This window comes from Sorex fumeus, unplaced genomic scaffold (assembly GCF_029834395.1).
Source record: "Sorex fumeus unplaced genomic scaffold, SorFum_2.1 ptg000012l, whole genome shotgun sequence".
NCBI classification, from domain to species: domain Eukaryota; kingdom Metazoa; phylum Chordata; class Mammalia; order Eulipotyphla; family Soricidae; genus Sorex; species Sorex fumeus.
The window spans coordinates 215,683-237,624 of NW_026606069.1; the positions used below are offsets into that span (position 1 = coordinate 215,683).

The window sequence follows — 21,942 nt, forward strand, 5'->3', positions numbered from 1 at the left end:
AGGACCCGTGGTGGGGGAGGATGGGCACTGGTGGAGGGATGGGTACTTGATCATTGTATAACTGAAACCCAAGCACAAAAATTTATAAGTCTATAAGTGTACTTCATGGTGTTTCACTAATAAAAAAAAATGATAAAAAAAAAAAGAAATTGGAGTTAGCTCAGAAGTGTTCATAGAATGCTTTTAAAAAGCATCTTTGAGCGTCTGGAGCAATAGCACAGCGGGTAGGGTGTTTGCATTGCACGTAGCCGACGCGGGCTCAATTCCCAGCATCCCATATGGTCCCCCGAGCACTGCCAAGAGCAAGTCCTGAGTACATGAGCCAGGAGTAACCCCTGTGCATTGCCTGGTGTGACCCAAAAAGAAAAAAATTAAAAATTAAGAAAATATAAAAAGCATCTTGGATCTTAGAGATTGGTGAATGTAGGCAGATTCTGGGGAGAACGCAGTCAGTGATGTGTAAGAGAGAGGTTTAGCCCTGACTGTCACCCTATGGTCCTAACCAAAATGAATTCCTCTCCATTTGAAGTTTGATATGGGGTCTAAGAAGCAGGAACCATGAGTGGAAAGAACGTAGAGTGAAAACAATAATAGGAGGTCAGGGATATTTGGAGTAATCCCTGAAGTAACATTGTAGACTCAGAAATTTTGATAACTCGGGTATTTGAAATGTAGGGAAGAAAAAGATAAGAAATCTCAGATATTTGAAATGTAGGGGAAAAGACAGAAAAGAGTAAGATAAAATTTGATTTGGTTAGAAGAGGGGCAACACAATAATGGTGAGCTCTAATATATTACTAGACAGCATTTTAGGCAGATGAAACAAAACTATTATGATAACCACAACAAATCCTCCAATACAAATGTAACTCCAGCTTTCTATTTCTCAGCCTTTTCAAGCAAAACTCAGACCACACATTAGTTCATGCGTAAATTCTAATTTTTGATAATTAATGGATAGAACCCGTTTTAATGTCAATAAATCATAATAAAGTAAAAGTAAAAGTAAAGGCCCTCCAGTTGATCATCGATTTGCTTGAGCGGGCCCAGTAACGTCTCCATTGGAGACTTTGTTGTTACTGTGTCTGGCATATCGAATACTCTCGGTAGCTTGCCGGGCTCTCCAAGAGGGGAGCGGAGGAATCGAACTCGGGTCGGCCATGTTGGCTGCGTGCAAGGCAAATGCCCTACCCACTGTGCTATCGCTCCAGACACTCAAAGATGCTTTTTAAAAGCATTCTATGAACACTTCTGAGCTAACTCCAATTTCTTGTGGGTCCTATGGAAAGGTTATTATTATTATTGTTATTATTGTTCCACTTCCAATCCCTTTTTGGTTCCTGACCTGTGACAACTTAACATTACTTTCAGTCTCTTCTGACCAGATTAGCACCCCCACCCGTACCACCCAACCTTATTGTACAAGACCCATCTGTGAATCCATACAGACCATCTCCCATAACTATAATCCCTTGATCAATCCACTTCCAAGGTGATCACGTCTTCCTGCTTACCTTGAACAGTTCAAGGACCTTTGCTCTGCGTTTCTTCAGGGCTGGTCTCTGACAGATCTCTTCGATGACAACAGGACACCAGGCTTATAGCAGTTTGTGCTCTTCTGTTGTGAGCAGGGCATTTATAGGCAACTAGGTGGGTCTAGGACATTGTTGACACTCTTTAAGGTGTGGCGGATCCTCCCCCAGGTAGGAGGACAGAACCAACAAGAGCTAAAAGGATATTCTGAGTTTCTGATTAGTGGTGAGGCACAGAAGAATCTCTCAGGATTGAACCAGTACCGGGTGTCATTGTGCTGTGCTAAAATGCATGTTTTCATTTGCACTGAATTCTATTGCTAAGGAAGAAAGTGAAATCTGAAAGTCTATGTCAGGAGGTTCATTTTGCCCCCATTGAATTATTAATTGGACACAGCTTTTATCTCTCTTCACAACCAGCAGTTTCCTGTTGCCTAGAGGTCTTTGAAAAATTGCTTTCCACCTAATAGGTGAAAGATATTAGTTGATTTAAAAATAATCTCACCAAAGGCTGAGGAAATAGTACGATGGGTAGAGAGCTTTCCTTGCACACTGCCACCCAGGTTTTGATCCTGGCATCCCGTATGGTTGCCAAGCACTACCAGGAGTAATTCATGAGTGCAGAGACAGGATTAAACTCTGAAAATCGCTGGGTGTGGCCCCAAAACCAGAATAAATAAATTAATAAATTAAAGAACTTCAGCTGCTATACCGAAAATCTTGATTTTCTAGTCTCTACATCTTTGATAGTCATTTTGCTGAAGAGAAAATTTAGAAATCTCTGGAAGACTTTTTGAGTTCTCTCTTTTATAATGTTTAAGAAATGAATCCAACGGCAAGACCAGGAATCAGTTTGAATTTTTGGGAGGCCGCACCCAGCAAAGCTCAGGCGTTACTACTGGCTCTTGGGCTCAGGAATCACTTCTGGAGAAGCCTTGGGATCCATGTTCAAGACAAGTGTGTTGGAACACTGTACTGTATCTCCAGCCCCTCAGTTTTCATTTCTATGTCAGCAAGAGTCCCTTGGCCCTTTTTTGCCTAACATTTCTCTCTGCTTCCGCCTATTCAGTTTCCGCATGGTGGCTCCATTGCTTCATAAAAAAAAAAAAAAATGCTATGTCAGTTTCTGCACACAGTAACATAGGAGAGAATTAAAATTTATACTTTGAATATTTGGATGGAGCAATAGCATAGCGGGTAGCACGTTTGCCTTGCATGCAGCCAACATCACTGACCTGAGTTCGATTCCTCTCTCCCTCTCAGAGAGCCTAGCAAGCTCCCGAGAGTATCTCGCCCGCACAGCAGAGCCTGGCAAGCTCCCAGCGCACAGTAACAACAAAGTCTCCAATGGAGACGTTGGGCCTGCTCCAGCAAATCGAGGAACAACTGGAGGGCCTTTACCTTTACCTTTACCTATACACAGTAACAAGTCTCACAATGGAAACGTTGCTGGGCCCACTCGAGCAAATCGATGAACAATGGGAGAACAGTGACAGTGATATTGTACTCAGGATGATGTTAGTATAAACATGAACGTTAAAGGTGCCTATAGTGTGGGCTCAGAAGGAGATGAGGAATACACTATTTGAAACTAATTTGGTCCCCTGAGTGATCCTTGCTTAGGCATGAAGTTGGAAGTCAGCCCTAACCTGCTTGTGAAAAAACAAACCAAAACAAAACAAAACAAAAAAAAGCAGAAAACATAATAGAAAGAAAAAAAAGGTTTATAACTAACCTCATTATATGCATGTATATGCAATATGAATAAAATAATATTAGATATAAAACCCTCAAAACATACAAAATAGGCAATCACAGTTCCACCACACAGAATTAAAGATAGGGTGTACTGTCTATTCAGATTTTTTGTCTATGTGGAAATGTCAGCCACTAGTTAAATATCATACTTACATATTCTTCCAAAAAATTGGAAATCTTTTATCATTCTTCCTTTCATAAAAGTAATGTTTTTGGTATCATTAAAATTAGTGAACATTGATTCTGTAACATCAAAATTGATGAAAGTCAAATCTTCCAACCTCACAGATAATGTATTATATAATAACAATTGTGAACTTTTGCAATGCTTTCAAAATACTTTACTGTTGCACAGAAGACCTGAATTATCTTTTACATTTTAAAATTTTTTTGTTTTATTTACAACAAATAAGGGTACAATTATTTCTATATACAAGGACTTACTAAAAAAGAGAACGTTGCTCCTTCATTGCCCCTAAATATGAGTATCTATGCAACCATTTCATCATGGTTATATCAACAGTTTTCCACTTAGAGTGGGAAAATAAACCCAAGGGATTATCCTCCCTTTAAACTCTCCCCACGCCCACGGAGAGAGGGGCGCAATCGTTCCCCACGCTGAAGTAGGGCTTGAGCTCTTGAGCAAAGGGCTCTGTGAATGAGTGCAGGTGACATCTGTTGGCTGCATTGTAGAAGGAAAGCTGGCCCAGATCCCAGTCCAGGTAAACGCTGATGGCCCCTGGCTGGTCCCTGAGAGCCAGAGGCACGGCCCCCGCGCCCACAGCCAAGTAGTTGCCGTCCAGCAGCTGCAGCGTCCAGCATCTCTTGGGAGCTGGAAAGGGCCGCGGGGCCTGGGCTGAAGCGGGGACGCAGCACACGCCCATGGCCCACTCGGGCTTGGCGCCCACCTGCACCTCCCAGTAGTTGCCGCCAGAGGCGAAGCCCTCCCAGCCCAGGACCACCAGCTGGGCGGTCCCATCACAGGATTTGGGGTCCCCAACCCCTTTGGACCTCTTCCTCACGCAGGTCAACGACTGGAGGTCCTGGGACACGCGCAGGCTGGGGTGTGCCGTGTGGGGGTCCAGGCTGATGCGCTCTCGGAATCTCCGGATGATGCTGCTGAGCACTGAGCACAGAAGAGGGAGGCTGTAGGCCACAGGCCTGAAGCGCAGGGGCTGCATGGCTGGTGGCTCCAGGCCCTCCCAGCGCTGCTTCAGGACCTTCACCCTCCTCAGCACCATCTCATCGGACATCACGCTCCGCTCGGCCACCTCCTTTCTGAGGTCTTTCAACATTGAAATATGGTCTGAGTAAAGAGCGACGTTGGCCCTGAACTGCTGCTGCAGGTGTTTGTCCTCTTTGGCCAGCCTGCAGAGCGCTGCCTCTTGATCACGCTCCACAAACTTGGTGAGCTGCTCAAATTCCGAGGCCAACTGACTGTTATGCATTCTCACCTCCTCTCTCAGCTGCAGGAGCTTTCTCTCTTGGATGACTAAGAGCTTCTCCACCTTTGCCAGCTGTGTCTTCAGGGACTCGATGTAGCCACGGAGCCTCTGTCTGTACTGATGTGCAACCTCCTCCAGGGGCCTGACGTGGTGGCCCTGGTGGACAGGGCCCTGGGCGCACAGGGGGCACACCGGCTCCCGGTCGTCCTCGCAGAAGAGGCTCACTCCCTGCCTGTGCTCCTCACATCTTCTCTCCTCTGCCCGCGCCATATCGCTGCTCCCAGAGCTGTGCAGGAGCTTGACCAGGTCCACAAGCCTGCCCAGCTGGGCGTTGCCAGTGATACGCATCTCCTGGTGGGTCCGCCGGCACACGGGACAAGGGAATGTGTCCTGCAGGTCCTTCCATGACATGCGGATGCAGGAGTCACAGAAGTTGTGGTTGCAGTCGATGGTGACGGGGTCATTGAGGTAGTCCAGGCAGACAGGACAGATGAACTCTGGCTGAATTTTGACCAGGACAGCGGACACCTCCTCCATCCTCGGGTGTGGGAAGGGCAGGTATGGGTCAACAGGCAATCCTTATAGATAGGGGCTCCTTGGATTCTCTCCTACCAGAAAAGAGTCACACAGTTAGACCTATGTCCTGGACTATGTTTTTCTCTCAATGAGGGTTGCCCTCTGATGACCCAGCACATCTCTGGTCTCAGGGTTGGGTTCTCAAACGATATTCACATACCTTGAGCAATTGAGTGTAGATGGTTGGGGGGTCTGAAGAGAAGTCAATCTCAATATCTCTCTGGACTCAAAATCTGTCATTACTGTGCAGTGCTAATAAGTTCTGCTGGGGATGATTAGATGAGGTCATTCCTAACGCTTCCTAAGAAGGGATGGGATCATTCCATTCCAGAGCCAGCTTCCTCCCATTCTAATGAGCCTCTGATTATCCTATTTGCCTGCTTTCTCCCAGACTACCTCCAGTCTCACCAACCTTGAAGAGACTCACGGACTAGAGCTTCTGGAGTATTCCACCTCCATAATGTGGAGTGGGAAACTCCAGCTAGATCACAGCGATGAAAACTAACATCTGGGGCTTAGTATAAGGTACATTAATATCAGATCCTCTGTGAGGTACTGTCTAGACTCTGTGCACCATAAAGAAGCCATAGGAGTTAAGCTTTAGCCCCAAATAACTGCAAATCCCCTCATTGATTTCTACTCACACGAGGGGGACCTCAGCTGGCAGTCTTAGATGATGGCGTGATCTGACTCTCCTTGCAGGGTCGTGGAGGTCACACACTGTCTGCTCATGACAGCATCCACAGCATTTATGTACTGTTCACTGACTGGGTCTCTCTTCTTTAGAGACCCACCCAGGAAAGATGGATAGGGAGGGAGGGAGAAAGTGGGGGGCGGGACTTTTGGTGGACTTTCAGAGCTTTGATTGGACTGGGATATACTTTCCTAATAAATCGATCAAGGTGAGTTGTGGGATCTTTGTTAATATGCATAATCTAATTTCAGTCTGTAAATTCTTCCCTAAATCTTTCTTAATCCTCCTAATTTTGTCCTTGTTGAGGAAGAAACAGGGTAAGCCATGGGATCACAATAAAATAGAAGAAAAAGGAACGAACAGACTAAACTTAGACCTAAGCTGAATGGTCATTCTCTCTCCAGGGATGGGAACCTAGGTATATCATTTTCTCCTTAGATTCTGCAGTGGCATCATTTTTTCTCTAACATGTTAAAATTGTTCCCGACTGTCAGCTAATATATGTGCTTTTTCAAAAATAGCACTGATTCTTCTCCAGGTGTTTCTCCTGGCTCTTCACTCAAGGATTACTCCTGATGTGCTTGAGGACTATATGGTATAGTGAGGACTCAAACCCGAGGCAGCCTCATGCAAGGTAAATGCCCTAATCACTGTATTATCTCTCCAGTTCCGTTCGTCCACACTTTAAAACAACTTTTATCTTCGTTAAAAAAATTTCATTAAGGTACCGTGATTTAAAAAAGTCATTCGTAGTTGAGTTTCAGCAATACAGTGTTCCAACAACCAATCCCATCACCAATGTGAACTTCCCTCAATCAATATTCACAGCTTTCCTCCAGATAGCACAGCGGGTAGGGCGTCTGCCTTGCACGCGGCCAACATGGCCGACCCGAGTTCGATTCCTCCGCCCCTCTCGGAGAGCCCGGCAAGCTACCAAGAGTATTCGATATGCCAGACACAGTAACAACAAGAAAAAATAGTTATCAATATCTATGCTAAATGATTATATCCAGCACTGATAAGTATATATTTATTAATACTTAGAGTCAAGAACTGTAACAGTAGTTTCCTTTCAAATCTATGTAACGGGGGCTGGAGAGTAGGTAAGGTGCTTGCCTTCCATGTCGCTGACCCAGGTTTGATCCTGTCACCCACTATGGTCTCCTGCCTGAGCCTGCAAGGAATAATCCCTGAGTGCAGATCCAGGACTAAGCTACATAGTAAGGAATTTGTTTTTATACAGCCAATTAGGGCTGGAGTGATAGCACAGCGGGTAGGGTGTTCGCCTTGCATGCAGCCAACATGGCCAACCCGAGTTTGATTCCTCCGCCTCTCTCGGAGAGCCTGGCAAGCTACTGAGAGTATCTGGCCCGCACGGCAAGCCTGGCAAGCTACCTGTGACATATTCGATATGCCAAAAACAGTAACAGCAAGTCTCACGATTTGTTGTGAGATGTTACTGGTGCCCGCTCGAGCAAATCTATGAACAACGGGAGGACAGTGCTGGAGTACTACAGCCTAGTGGGATTTGATCCCCAGCATCACAAAGGGTCCGGAAGTCACGCTTGAGTATAAGCCAGAAGTAAGCCCTGAGCACAGCTGTGTCTGGATTTAAAAATAAATAAGTTAAAAATAAAACACTTACCACCACCAGTGGGCTGGAGCGATAGCACAGCGGTAGGGCATTTGCCTTATGCGCAGCTGGCCTGACTAAGCCCGGTTCAATTCCTCTGCCAATCTCGGAGAGCCCGACAAGCTACCAAGAGTATCTTGCTCTCACAGCAACGCCTGGAAAGCTACCCGTGATTTATTCAATATGCCAAACACAGTAACAACAAAGTCTCAAAATGGAGTCGTTACGGGGCCCGCTCGAGAAAATTGATGAACAATGGGATGACAGTGACAGTGACGCCACCAGTAATGACCCAACACTACATTCCAAATATTCTTTCTAGTCACCTTAGATCCTAAGTCTTCACATAGTCCAGACATGTATGGTACCACTGTATTACTTCCGAGGCCCACATTTATGTGCTTTTCTACTTCCTGCTTAGAAACCTGGTCTTAAACTCTAGATCTATAATGGTCACTTGACATTTTCACCCAGAGTCAAAGGAAGAGCAGCAAGTTTACATGCTCCCCAGAACCCAGTTCATTGATACTTGTAGCACTGTAGTACTGTCCTCCAATTGTTCATTGAATTGCTCGAGCGGGCACCAGTAAAGTCTCCTTTGTGGGACTTTTTGTTACTGTTCTTGGCATATAGAATACGCCACGGGGGAGCTTGCCAGCCACTTCCATGTGGGTGGGATACTCTTGGCAGCTTGCCTGACTCTCAGATAGCAGCGGAGGACTCAAAACTGGGTCAGCTATGTGCAAGGCAAATGCCCTACCTGCTGTGCTATCGATCCGGCCCGAAATTCTATGCTAAACTTTATAAATCCCAATTTTTGGACAGTCACAAATTTGTCATTCTCTCTATGATTCAAGAAAATCAGCTGAAAGGAAAAGTGAGAATTTGAACTGTGGACACTAGCTAATTAGGGATTTATTACACACTTAACCTATCTTTGTGGAACCTGTGCTCTTTTTATGCTTTAGAGTTACATACTGAGGTACTCAGAAATGTGCCTGACATTAGAAGTAGGGGAAGACTGTGTTTGAGATGGAAACATTTGTAACCATTTACATGAGGGTCATTCTACTTTTGTGTATATTTTAACTTTACCTTAAACCAGAAATTTTGTTGCTGTTTTTGAATCACAGCTGGCTATGCTCAGGGCTTATTCCAGGCTCTGCGCTCTGGGATCAATACACATGGCAGGATTGGGGAACCATACAGGGTGTCAGGGATCAACCAATGCAAGCCAAGCACCAAACCAAACTTCATGCAAGCCAAGCACGAAGTTCTACCGTACCCCCATCCCCCACCCCTCCAATTTCTAATTTAGGAGCACATAAAACCCAATTTAACCACTTAATGCTGGCAACTTGGATTAGGTTTCTGAATTAAGATGATTATTTGTTTCGGGTTTTTTTTTGGGGGGGAGGGGCAGCATACTTGCACTCAAAGCTTGTGCTTTAGCCCATTATTGCATTTTTCTCTCGAGCCCCAGAATAAGCCAATTCTTTCTTTTTTAAACTTCAAATAGTTTTTAATTTTTCACCATATAGGTAATAGAGACATTAAAACACTGTAAGATTCACAAACTTTAAAAGTAAAAATCCCAATAAGTGTTAAATTGGTATGAATGTTTTAAAATGAAGAGTAATTGCTTATTTTAAAATTTTGAGTAAATTTATAATCTTTAATAATGTAACCATAATGTATCTTTTGGTTTCCTAATATTATGTAATTAAAAATCCAGAGAGAAAGAAACTAATTGGCCTACTTCTGAGGGATATTTTCCCTATATACTAGTTAAAAAAATAATTTGGTATTGTATATGAGAATTTATATTTCTTATTCTTGTTTTATAGTAGCTTTAATATATAGAGGTTAGAAAATAGGCTAGGTGAAATGAAGTCTTCAAATACTTCATAAACATGCATTTTGTCCATAGGTGATAACGTCCTACTTCAATTATTTCATTGGGATCATTTTATTACGTTATCTCATGACATTTTCTTTTTTCTTTTTTTTAATTTTTATTAGTGAAACACCATGTGGTACAGTTGTAGACTTACAAATTTTTGTGCTTGGATTTCAGTTATACAATGATCAAGTACCCATCCCTCCACCAGTGCCTATTTTCCACCACCACGGGTCCCAGTATCCCTCCCACCCCCCTTCCCCCATCCCACCCTTCCTCTGTGGCAGTGTATTCCCTTTTGTTCTCTCTCTCCTTCTGGGTGGTGTGGTTTGCAAAAGAGGCATTGAGTGGCAATCATGTTGGGTCTATAGTCTATTTTCAGCATGCATCTCCCATCCTGGGAGGATCCTCTCAACACCCTTTATTTGATGCTCCCTTCTCTATCTGAGCTCCCTTTCCCCCTAGCATGTGTGGCTGGCCTCCAAGCCATAGAGCAAACATCCTCGTACTAATCTTGCCTCTCTTGGGTATTAGTTTCCTATTTTATTAGAATAAGCCAATTCTTAAGGGAATAGGGCACTGTGACTCAATGGGAAAGCATATGCTTTGCATGTTTAATCCCCAGCACCTTTTTTTTTAGAGATCAAAAGAGTAAGCAAGATTTTTCTGTCTACTCTACTTCTGAGGTATTATTGTCCAATATATATATATATATATATATATATATATATATATATTAGATCTTCCTGTTAAACTGATACTTGAAGAGTCAGGGAAAAATCCCTTTCCCCTGTCTTACCTCCTAGTAAAGGGAATCAAAACCACTACTTGCTTTCCTTCCTGTCAGTCCTTCACTCTTGTTCAGGAAATCCTCAGCATTTACGTACTGCTCCAGGCCCTTCTCTAGGGCAGGGGAGTGCCTATATGGTTAGCTACATCTAACCAGGATCATTCCACCCCAAGTGCTATGCTAGCTTCCTGCTATCTATCAGAAGACTTCTCTCTGCCTCCAGCATTTCCTTTCCTTCTCACTGTCCCTTTCCAACCAAAACACTGCTTATAGCCTGAGAGACAGGAGAGGAGTTAAGGCATTTGTCCTGCATGTGGCCAACCGTGGTTGTATCTCTTGCACTATACCACCAGGAAAGATCCCTGAGCATGGAGCCAGGAGTAAGCCATGAGCACAACCAGGTGTGCACCCTCCCTGCCGCAAAAAAAAAAAAAAAAAGTAAGACGACCCCACCTGAAAATTTTGCAGTGAGCTTCTGACTTCTCACATAAAAACACAGGTCTGTCTTACCTTACTTAAATCTGCCTCACCTCTTTTCTCCCTGTCTGTACAATTGCATGGGGGGCGGGGGAGAGAAGCTATACTTCTGACTGAAAACTTACTTAGAAATATCTCGAGGGGAAAGAAAGAAAAGTACCTTTCTGTACATGGTAGATGGAATAATAGTACACCAGTGATGTCTATGTCCCAATTGCAGAACCTATGAATTTGCTCGGTCACGGAGTAAATGGTTATGAAGATTGCAGACAGAGGGATAGAGAGGTCAACCAATAGAGTGAAGTGGCCTGTGGGAGGCCTGGTTTTAATTCCTGGAACTGCATAGTCCCCTAAACCAGCATGAGTGACCCTGAGCACAGAGTCTGCAGCAGCCCCTCACTGATAGGTAAAGGTAAGGTAAAGGCCCTCCCGTTGATCGTCGATTTGCTCGAGCGGGCCCAGTAACGTCTCCATTGGAGACTTTGTTGTTACTGTGTCTGGCATATCGAATACTCTCGGTAGCTTGCCGGGCTCTCCGAGAGGGGTGGAGGAATCGAACTCGGGTCGGCCACCACTCACTGATACTTAAGCAAAATAAATCAGAGAGAGAAGGGAATTCCCAGATGGCATCACTCAGCTGTGGCATACAGGAAGGAAAAAACAAAGTTAGATACAGCATCAAGGAACAACAAGTCCTTGGCTTTGGATTGCAAAACTCAGACTACTAAATGGTTGAAGGAGAGAGAAGAGAAAAAATTACATAGGGACAGTTACCTTGGGCATTTTGGGGGTGGTAGGATACAGTGACTTTGTATAATAAATGTTAATACTATTGTAAACAATGGACCTGAACTGTAATAAAGATAAAACAAAGTCAGGCCAAAGAAATAGGACAACAGGTAGGTGCTTGCCTTTTACTCAATTGACCTAGGTTCAATTCCCAGCACTCTCTATGGTCTCCTGAGCCCTGCCAGGAATGACCTCTGAGCACAGAGTCAGGACCTGAGCACATAAGGTAGGCCCTCCAAACAACGAAACACAAAAAATATAAACATGCAAATGAGTCAGAAAATAATAAAAAGTCTGACTTCTTCCAGGCTGTGGGATGAATGACAGACAATATCTTGACAGGGAGGATACAGAGGTTTTTCTACTAGAACCACAGAAGCAAGGAAAGTCTCTTAGCCTTGACTTCAGAACTTGGTTGTTCTCGGAATGATCACGTGCTGTTCTGTGCTGCTGTGTTCAGGTTTTGTTAGTGTTTGCATTTTTTTAGGTTGTACTATTAGTAAAAGGAGGTCCAGAACAGCAAAAGGAAATGTCATCTCGAGTCTGCAGTTTGCTGCATCGTGGAAAGGCTTCCTTCTAGAAGATGAAAACTGAGGGCACCATCCATGTTGGACTGACTTGGAAGATGCAGCCCAACATCGCAAGGCAGTTTTTTGAAAACAAGATGTACTAAATTGCTTTGTCTTTAAAATAAAGGGAACTTCATGCTGAGGGACTATTGTGGGCAGACTATTAAGAACTTTCTATAATAAAATGCATTTTAAAATTTCCAAAACAATTTTCAAAATATGTAGCATTAAAAAACAAAAGCAACACAATTCTTTTTGACATCTAATGAACCTGGAAACCACCTCTACACAAGCTTAATTTAAGAAGTAAGTTCAATGTTAGAAAACAGAATCACTTTAGGTAGGGTTTCAGATATTAAAAAGACCTGCTTTCTTGTTCTAAAGGAAAAGAGGGTGTAAAACATAATCAGAAATCTGTTTTGCCATTACAGTGAAAGTCTGACAAAAGCCAATGTCGGTGGAGTTGTGGTCAGAAAATACCCTTCATTCACTGTTGGTGGGAATGTGACCTGTTTTAGTCTTTATGGAAAAAAATGGAGGTCAATGCAATAAATAAGAATAGAACTACCAGCAATGCCACTTTTTGGCATCTATCCCCAAAACACAGAAACCTTACACTGAGCGGATATATGCCCACCTATGTTCATTGCCTCACTTAATGCAATAGCCAAGATATTGAAACAACACAGATGTTCAACAACTGATGACTGGATTAAGAAATTGTGGTATATTTACACAATGGAATACTACATAGCTCAAAGAAAGAACAAAATCATACAATTTGCAACAACATGGATAGAAATAGAGGATTTCATGCTGAGTGAAGTCAATCAGAGGGAAAAAGAATTGATACAGATAGATCTCAGGTGTGGGGCTTAAAGATATACAGAAAAGTGGTAAAAAAAGGGCCTAAGGCAACACAACTAAAAAATTAATCCACAAAGTTCAGTGTTGGTGGGGGTTTGAAATGGAAGGGTGCTGGGGTTCTTTGGAGGAGGGGGTGGGTACACTGTATCGGAATTATGTGCATGAGAAACCATCTTTAACATATTGTAATTTACAATCAATTTAAAAAAGTTAAAAAAGAAATTCTCTTGGGAAATCATCACTTTAAAGAATTAACTGATCACCCCAGGCACACAGCCTGCAACCCACCCTTTCTAAAACTGTGCTCCCTGTTCCCTTTTCTTTTTGGTTTTTGGACCACACCCAGCTGTGCTCAGTAATTCCCTGGCAGTGTTGAGGGACCCTATGTGTAAATAGAGATTGAACCTCTGCTGACGGTGTTCGAAACAAGAAATTTTATCTGATACACTATTTTTTTATTGACCCTCCTCAACCCTACACACACTTTTCTTTCTTTTTTTTTTTAATTAGTGAAACACCATGAGGTACAGCTGTAGACTTACAAACTTTCCTGCTTGGGTTTCAGTTATACAATGATCAGTACCCATCCTTCCACCAGTGCCCATTCTCCACCACCAATGATCCCAGTAGCCCACCCCCCTCCCCCCAACCCCACCCTGCCTCTGTGGTAGGGCATTCCCTTTTGCTCACTTTCCTCAAGGGTGTTGTAGTTTGCAATAGAGGTATTGAGCAGTCATTGTGTTCACGCTATAGTCTGCTTTCAGCATGCATCACTTCAATACAATTTTCTTTTGAGGATCTGAAAAGACAGCTCAAAGCGTTGAGCACATGCTTTGCATGCAGGAGGTCAAGGTTCAACCACAGGTACCCCATGCTTCCTCAAACACTGAGCACAAAGCTAGAAGTGACACTCTTTTGAGCACCAGTTGGTGTGGTCCAAATTCCCAAATAAATAAATAAATAAAAATCTCTTGTTGTAACCTTTCAGGCAAAAGAGCTATTTTGAGAACATTGTTGCCCATAAAGTTTGGTGTGAATGAGATGTCCAGTAATCCTGGATTTTCCAGGCCCACCAAAAATTGAATACAAGAAAGAAAAGTTGCCAAGAAGTAACAGTTTATTGAGAGTAGAGACAGGAAGGATGCTTGAATGGGAGGGCCATCAGAGAGAGCACAATGGGAAGGTTGGTGACTCAGTTTCATAGATTCTCTTCCTAGTAGTCCTAGCTTGGACCACTACTTTATGGTAGATGGTAGTTGCCCGACTGAATTAGGGTATCTTCAGATTTCCAGATTGAATTTTGAGAAAAATGTCAGATATTTCACTAATCTGTTATGTGGCCATGGCCATATTTTACTTTGGAAGTCACGTCTTTAATAGTTGAGTGTACGCTCACTTACACTCGTGTTCAACCGCTCATCCTAGATCTCTTAATGGCAATAAAGGTCTATTTCCTGATGTATCCTGTCATCCATGCAAAACTCAAGGTTATCATATCTTTTTTTTCTCTTTTTGGGTCACACCCAGCGATGCACAGGGGCTACTCCTGGCTTGCACTCAGGAATTAGCCATGGTGGTGCTCAGGGGACCATATGGGATGCTGGGAATCCAATCTGGGTCGGCCGCGTGCAAGTCAAACGCCCTAACCTTTATGCTACTGCTCCAGCCACAAAGGTTATCATATCTTGTTCATTGGCTTTTATCCCTATTAAAAACTCCTGGGTCTGGAGGTGGCTCAAAGGGCTGCAGAGATGCTTTCATTTGGGAGACTATTTGGTTCTATCCTAGCAAGTGGAGGGTAAAAAAGCACAGAGGGGTGTGACCCCCAAACAAAACAGAACAAGTCTAAACCGAAATTCTCAAGGTTGCAAGTTCTTGGGGCAGCAAGATTATTGCCTATTGTTCAGTCTCAACAAAGAGTTTTTCATCTTTTATACATCCAGACCCTCCCCGTTGAGATGCAAACCAAACCAATAACTTTTAAGTTCGACCTGTGCTGATTTCTTGAGTCTTAAAGATGTTTTAACCTCTGGTTTATTCAACTAAGTAAAATTTTACTGTGACAGTTTCTCAGAAGATTTCAGAGAGCCAGAGCGGGGCAGAATTTACTGGGTCTGGCAGTTCTGTCTATTAAGATGTGAAGAGTTCCTTGCTGGAAATGTACCTCTTTCATTCCAAAATGTAATCCTTCAGTGTATGAAATGAGGGTGTGGCAATGTAATTTTGAAAAATTCACCTTCAGGGGATTCAAAGAAAAACAATCCAAAAAAGATAAACAGAAAAAAAAAGAGACACAGACAGAAGAAGGAAGGAAGGAAGGAAGGAAGGAAGGAAGGAAGGAAGGAAGGAAGGAAGGAAGGAAGGAAGAGAAAGACCAACCCAACCTTCAACCTTCCTTTTAATCCCAAATTGCTCACGGGGCTGAAAAATAGGAAGAAACCTAAAAACTGCACCTCAAGAGATTGAATGCAATTAACAACAAAATGATAGCAGAGGAGAAAATGCCTCTAGGTGTGCCAGGATCTCTTCCCTCCCTCACTGGCTGCTAGGGTGGGTCATTGACTCACCCTTTTCCGGAGTTACAGCCAATCGTGGTCCAGACTGTGTCATGGGCTTATAGCTCTAGGGTGGGTCATTGACTCACCCTTTTCCGGAGTTACAGCCAATCTTGGTCCAGACTGTGTCATGGGCTTATAGCTCTCGCATATTTAGTCTCCTGGGATTTTGATTTCAGATCCACCTCTGGACCTGAATCTGAGGTTCCTGCTGCTTCTTGCCGGACAGGGGCTGAACCGACCCTTCTTGCAGGTCCACTGTGGTGAGTGTTCTTGGGTGTGCTGGAGCTAGCTTCACGTTGATCCCGCTGGGGCTCTTGTGTCTGGGGTGGCTCTTGGGAGCATTAGGTCGGGATGCTGGGTACCTTAATTAAGCAAGATTTTGATCTGATCCAGAATGTGGGGAGTTGTTATTGAAACGAAACTCAGTCTTAGTGAGGTCTCTTGAAGAGATGGTAGAGGTGCAAACTGGAACATGATTTTGAGTTGGACAGATCTGAGGGTAGGCGTGTTAAGGATGAAGAGAGAGCCAATGTGAGCCCATGTCTGGAGTAATAGTACAGTGAACTGAGTACTATCAGTGAACAGAGCACACAGTCAACATGGGTTCTATACCCCGAACCTCTTATGGTCTCCCATCTCTGATTATATGGTCAAGAGTAAGCCCTGGACACAGCAGGATGTGTCCCCAAAACAAGACAGTCTGGAGATATTGGTACACATGGGCTTGAAAAGATTAGACTCAATGAGGCAGGGTGGCGGGGCGGGGAGGCGGGGCGGGAGACAGGGGTGGGGGGTGGGGGTAGGAGATAGGGCATGGGCCTGTGGTGATAGGTAAGAAGGAAGAGTGTGGCACACGAAGTAGCCCCCATGTGGACCTTTGAGATACCCCTCCCCCCAGTCTCGCTTGTTGGCTATGTCCAGTGTCAGTTTATGCTATTATTAATGCTCACAAAAATCTGAGTGATGGTTTCAGCTTGATAGATGAGCAGTCTGTGGTGGGTCCTTTGGGGTGTAAGTTCTCTACCCCAGGCTCTCTTTCTTTCCTTAATTCTTTGCTGAAATGCTTTTTAATCATTTGCCCGGGTGAAAAAAAATAAGCAAGCTGGAGGCCATTTCCACTTCAGGCATTTGACAATCTATTATGGGTATTGGAAGGTCCCACCAAAATATTGTAATAAGGGCAAAGTCACATCGCAGGCTCCGCGCATTAGATGGACAGTTGTGTGAGGTTAAAAAAGGTCTCGGTGTGTTAAATTTACAGAAAATATTTAAGTTTAAGGCTGGAGCGATAGCACAGCGGGTAGGGCGTTCGCCTTACAAGCGGCCAACATGGCCGACCCGAGTTCGATTCCTCCGCCCCTCTCGGAGAGCCTGGCAAGCTACCGAGAGTATTCGATATGCCAGACACAGTAACAACAAAGTCTCCAATGGAGACGTTACTGGGCCCGCTCGAGCAAATCGAGGATCAACGGGAGGGCCTTTACCTTTACCTTTATTTAAGTTTACATTTTATCAAAAATGCTCATTTTCCGAGTTCTGCAAGCCGGCTCTTCCATAGAGCGTAGGAGGGACCAACAGCTAGATATTCTAAGGGCGGGGTGGGTGGACTATGTCAGGAGCTGGACCCAAATGATCTGCACTGATGGTACTAGGCGAGCTCAGAACTGTCAGACCCACATAGACCTGGTGTTCAGGGTTCTCCCAGCCCCAGCACAGCTAGGAGTCCTGCACTGTCCATCCCTAGATCCTAGGCAGAGAAAGTGCAGGAGGTGATAGTACAGTGGGCAGAGAGACTGACCCCAGGGTGGGTATGACCTTCAGAGCACCACCAATTGTTTGGGTTTTCTTTTTTGTTTTTCTAATTTTGCATGGTTTTGGACCACACCTGGAAGTCTTTGGGGCTGACTCCTAGTTCTGTGCTCAGGCATCATTTCTCGTAGGGCTCTGGGGACCCTATGGGATGCTGGAGATAGGATCTGGTCAGGTTTGCTGCATACAAGGCAAGCACCCTACTCACTGTATTGTCTCTCTGACTCCACACCACAAATTGTGACCCTCAAACTATAAAAATATGTGAAGTGAATTGCTACAATCATGAATATCTTATGTATTTTTAAAAAGAATTTCTGCTCAACAATCTTAGTGTTTGTATTCGATTCTTATGTGAACATTTTAAAACTTCAGTACTTATTGAACGGTATTTTAACATAATGTTTTTCTCACTCTTTAGGAGGATTTAGGAGGATTTAGTCTTGGACTTGAGGCTATTTTCCTGAATAAGAAAGCCATCATTCACATCATCCAGTGCTAAGGCCAGCAGCTCAGCTGACACAGTCCAGTATTCGATCGACTATATATAGCCTGTGGGAGTATTTTTGACAACAAACGTTCTAAAGGTAACGGGCTAAAGGATAAACAGATGTGTAGAGGCTGCCATTAACATGTCAAGCCAGTTAAACTGAAAACTGGTCATTTCGCGATATCTATAGGAGGATATTCACTGTTCACTGGGTTTTGTCTTCTAGAGAGCAAAAGGTCATACCACCTTCCCACTTTGGTCTTTATGTCAGTGGAGATGGAGACAGCCCTGGAAGACCTCCAGGCAGGAGCTAGCTGTTTCCTCTGTAACGACTACTTGAAGAACCCAGTGACCATTAACTGTGGCCACAACTTCTGTTTCTCTTGCATCAACAAGTTCTGGGAGGACCTAAAGGATATTTTTCCCTGCCCTATTTGTCGAATGTGCTTTCCAGGAAAGAAATTCAGGAGGAACACCCAACTGGGTAATTTGACTGAAGCTGCTAAGCTGCTCCAGAAAAGAAGAAGCAAGAGGAGGAAGCAGAAAGAAAAGGTTGTTTGTAAAAAGCATAATCTAGTGTTGGCCTTTTTCTGCCAGCAAGACCTGGAGGTTTTATGCTCACAGTGCAGCTTCTCCTCCGACCACAAGAAACATCACATCTGGCCTGTCGAGAGGGCTGCTCCCTATTATAAGAAAAGATTGGAGCAGTGCATTGAGTCATGGAAGAAAAAAGTGAGACGACTAGAAAAAGTCAGGATTATACAAACCAGAAGAGCCTTGGAGTTGAAAAAACAGGTAGAACATGCAAGAGACGAAATAGAGTCTGAATGTGAGCGGCTTAAATTCTGTCTTCAAAATGAGCGAGAAACTCTTCTTCAGCAGTTAGAAGAGGAGGAAATGGCTTTTGAGACCAAACTGCGTGAAACCCGAACACAGTGTTCCGAGTATACCTCGACATTAAAACGTCTGTTACAGGGCATAAAGAGCAAATCAGCCCTGGCATTACTGACAGACGTTAACTGGATCTATCATGCCTATCAAAACTTAAAGTCCCCTGAGCCTTTTTCACTCCAGTTAAAGGAATACAGTTACCATTTGCCACCCCAGTATTCTGGTCTAAACAGAGTCATTGAGCGATTTGAGGTAGATGTGTTTCTAGATCCAGAAACAGCACATCATGATCTGACTGTCTCAGAAGATAGGAAAACGGTTCGATATGGAAGAACACGGCAAAAGTCAACTCATAGCCCATGGAGATTCTACCTCTTCCCAGCTGTTCTGGGTTCCAAGGGTTATAATGCTGGCAGGCACTACTGGCAGGTGGAAGTGAAGGACAAAGTTGGGTGGATTGTGGGTGTCTGTAAAGAGACTTTTCTCGGGAGGAATCAAGCACCGAATCAAGCTTTTTCAGTACAAGATGGATTATGGGGTATTGGACGACGGGATGTGGATGATTATGTTGCGTTAGGGCCTCAAAAAATCGATCTCTTCCCAGTCGTAATGCCTACAAAGATTGGTATTTTTTTAGACTGTGATTTGGGTGAAGTTTCCTTTTACAATTTGAGTGACAAATCTCATCTGTATACCTTTAAAGTTTGTTTTCTGGATGCAGTTTGGCCTTATTTCTATACTGGAACTGACCCCCAACCTCTGAGGATATGTCCAGCAAGAGATTCTGAATAATAAAAATGATTTGTAGGCTTGCTCTTCAAGCCCATGTTCTCCCTTGAACAAGTATCCTGCTTGCTTGCTTGTGTGTCTCTTTGCTTGCTTCTTCCACTCTGGAGCAGCTTGTGTTCTATCTTGAGCACATTTCCCCTCTTTCTCTCCTCTCACCTCTTTCTAAGCAAGTTTCATTCAATAAAAGCTATCTTGCTTAAAAAAGAAACTATTGTAAGACTTGTAATTTGAAACTTTTTTTCTGTAGTGGACAGTGCGTATGCTCTAGAGGCCATGAATTTTAATTTTTATCAAGGTTACCTCAATTTTCAGTAATACACTGTGTGTCTTCCTCAGTCTCAAGTTGGTAAATGCATATACACATTCTGTTTGAGTGTGTGTGTGAGTGTGTGTGTGTGTGTGTGTGTGTACGTGTGTGATATCTACTGTTATCTACTGATACCTAGCACAGTGGGTAGGGCGTTTGTCTTGCACACAGCCAACATGGCCGACCCGAGTTCGATTCCTCCGCCTCTCTCGGAGAGCCCGGCAAGCTACTGAGAGTATTTGATATGCCAGACACAGTAACAACAAAGTCTCCAATGGAGACGTTACTGGGCCCGCTCGAGCAAATCGATGATCAACGGGAGGGCCTTTACTTTACTTTTACTTAACCTTTCCTCTGTTCCTTTTACATTTGGGAACCATACCTGGCAGTGCTCAGGGCTTCCTTCATGCTCTGTGCTCAGGTATCACTGCTGGTGGGGGTTGGGAGATTGGATGCTGGGATAGAGACCAGGCCTGATTCTCCCAAAGGCATAAAGACAGATTAGGGGGCCAGAGCAGGTAGGACTCCTGTGTTGCATATGGACAACTCAGGTTTGATCCTTGGCACTCCATATGGTTCCCTGAGTCCTGCCAGGAGTGACCCCTGAGTACAACCAGATGTACCTCCCCCCAGGGCAAAGAGGTCCTATAAGCCGATACAACATCACCCATGTTTGCCAAGCCTCACACTGAACTCCACACCTGGCACATCTGGCCTGGCAATATGTCCAGAAGGAGTCTATTAGTATCCAGACAGCTGGTTACAATAAAGATGGATAATTGTAAACCCAAGACAGTGATACTTACCATTTCCACTTTTGCCTCAGACTGAGGGAGGGAGCTGGCAACTTTCACAACTGGTAGGGAGAATTGGGAATAGCCTAAGGGCTAGAAGGTGCAGCTTCCATGGCTGCTAAGGAGGCAGTGCTGGAAAGTTTCCACAAGTTTTGCTTAGATGGATGACAACTGGGGTTGGGGTAGTAACCATTAAGGCCTTTCCTGGAATGCCCACACTCCATAACCGCAGTTTAACCCCTTTTCTAATAGCTCCTAGTTTTCTATTATTGGAGGCTGGATCTCAGATAAGGCCATCAATTGATACTTGAAGAAGGTTAACATGGTCCCTCTGGCATGGGAAAAGGGAGGGGGAGTGCAGGTATTGGTCTAGAGACACTGGAGGGTTGGGGGCAAATCTTTTCCAGCCAGAAACCCATTTACCCCCTTTACAATGTAAAAGAGGACGTGTTCGGACAGAAGTCCAGATGAACTCAGAGAATGCCGTGTTCAGAGGAAGCTGGGCTGCATTACCCACTACATCCAGGACCACCAGGACCTCCATACCATGAATTGTGATGGCACCTGCAGTGTCTCTAGGCCTCCATACTCGGAATTCACCTCTATCAAGGCCAATATGGAGGGGCCCAAGCAGGCCTCATGTCAGGGATCAGTTCTTCTTCTGTTTTTTTTTAATTAGTGAATCACCGGGAGGTACAGTTATAGACTTACAAACTTCTGTGTTTGCGTTTCAGTCATACACTGACTGAGTACCCATCCCTCCACCAGTGCCTGTTTTCCACCACCAATGGTCTCAGCATCCCTCCCACGACCCCCACCCCATCCCTTCTACCCTACACTGCCTCTGTGGCAGGGCATTCCCTTTTGCTTTCTTTCCTTTTCAGTTCTTTTGTTGTTGTTATTTTTTTTAAATATCTTATGGAATCACTGTGGCATAGATAGATGCCATGTAAATAATATTCATATACCTTGTGGAATTAAAAATAGAAATCAACAAAAGAACAATATTGTAGAATCTGTAAATTTTTTTTGAATCCGTAAATATTTTAAAATTATATACTTCTAAACAACCCATGGGTCGGATATTCCAGAAAACTATTTGGGAAAGAGGGTAGTGCTTAATAGTCCTAGTTTTGTAGCGACATCCGGAGGTACTTGGGTGACCATTTGTAGTGCTGGGGATTCAAATCCATTGAGTATGAAACCTTCCTTCATGTACCATGTCGCCAGTCCCTGTATCTGGAAATCTTTAAGTACTTTTAAAATGAAAATGA

At 43.9% G+C, this 21,942-nt stretch overlaps 2 protein-coding genes across 2 annotated transcripts; one reads left to right on the forward strand and one right to left on the reverse strand.

Annotated features, from left to right (window-relative positions):
* Positions 1-3,859: 3,859 nt before the first annotated feature.
* LOC130020428 (tripartite motif-containing protein 75-like) lies at positions 3,860-5,272 on the reverse strand. Its single transcript, XM_056111039.1, has one exon. It carries the CDS (start codon positions 5,270-5,272, stop codon positions 3,860-3,862), a length of 1,413 nt encoding a protein of 470 aa, XP_055967014.1.
* Positions 5,273-18,151: 12,879 nt separating this feature from the next.
* On the forward strand, positions 18,152-19,570 carry LOC130020429 (tripartite motif-containing protein 60-like). Its single transcript, XM_056111041.1, has one exon. The coding sequence runs from the start codon at positions 18,152-18,154 to the stop codon at positions 19,568-19,570; it is 1,419 nt and encodes a 472-aa protein (XP_055967016.1).
* Positions 19,571-21,942: the final 2,372 nt, after the last annotated feature.

What these genes read in the sequence shown, in the direction of transcription:
- LOC130020428 (XM_056111039.1), bottom strand. Translation starts at nt 5,272, where the DNA reads ATGGAGGAGGTGTCCGCTGTCCTGGTCAAAATTCAGCCAGAGTTCATC.
- LOC130020429 (XM_056111041.1), top strand. Translation starts at nt 18,152, where the DNA reads ATGTCAGTGGAGATGGAGACAGCCCTGGAAGACCTCCAGGCAGGAGCT.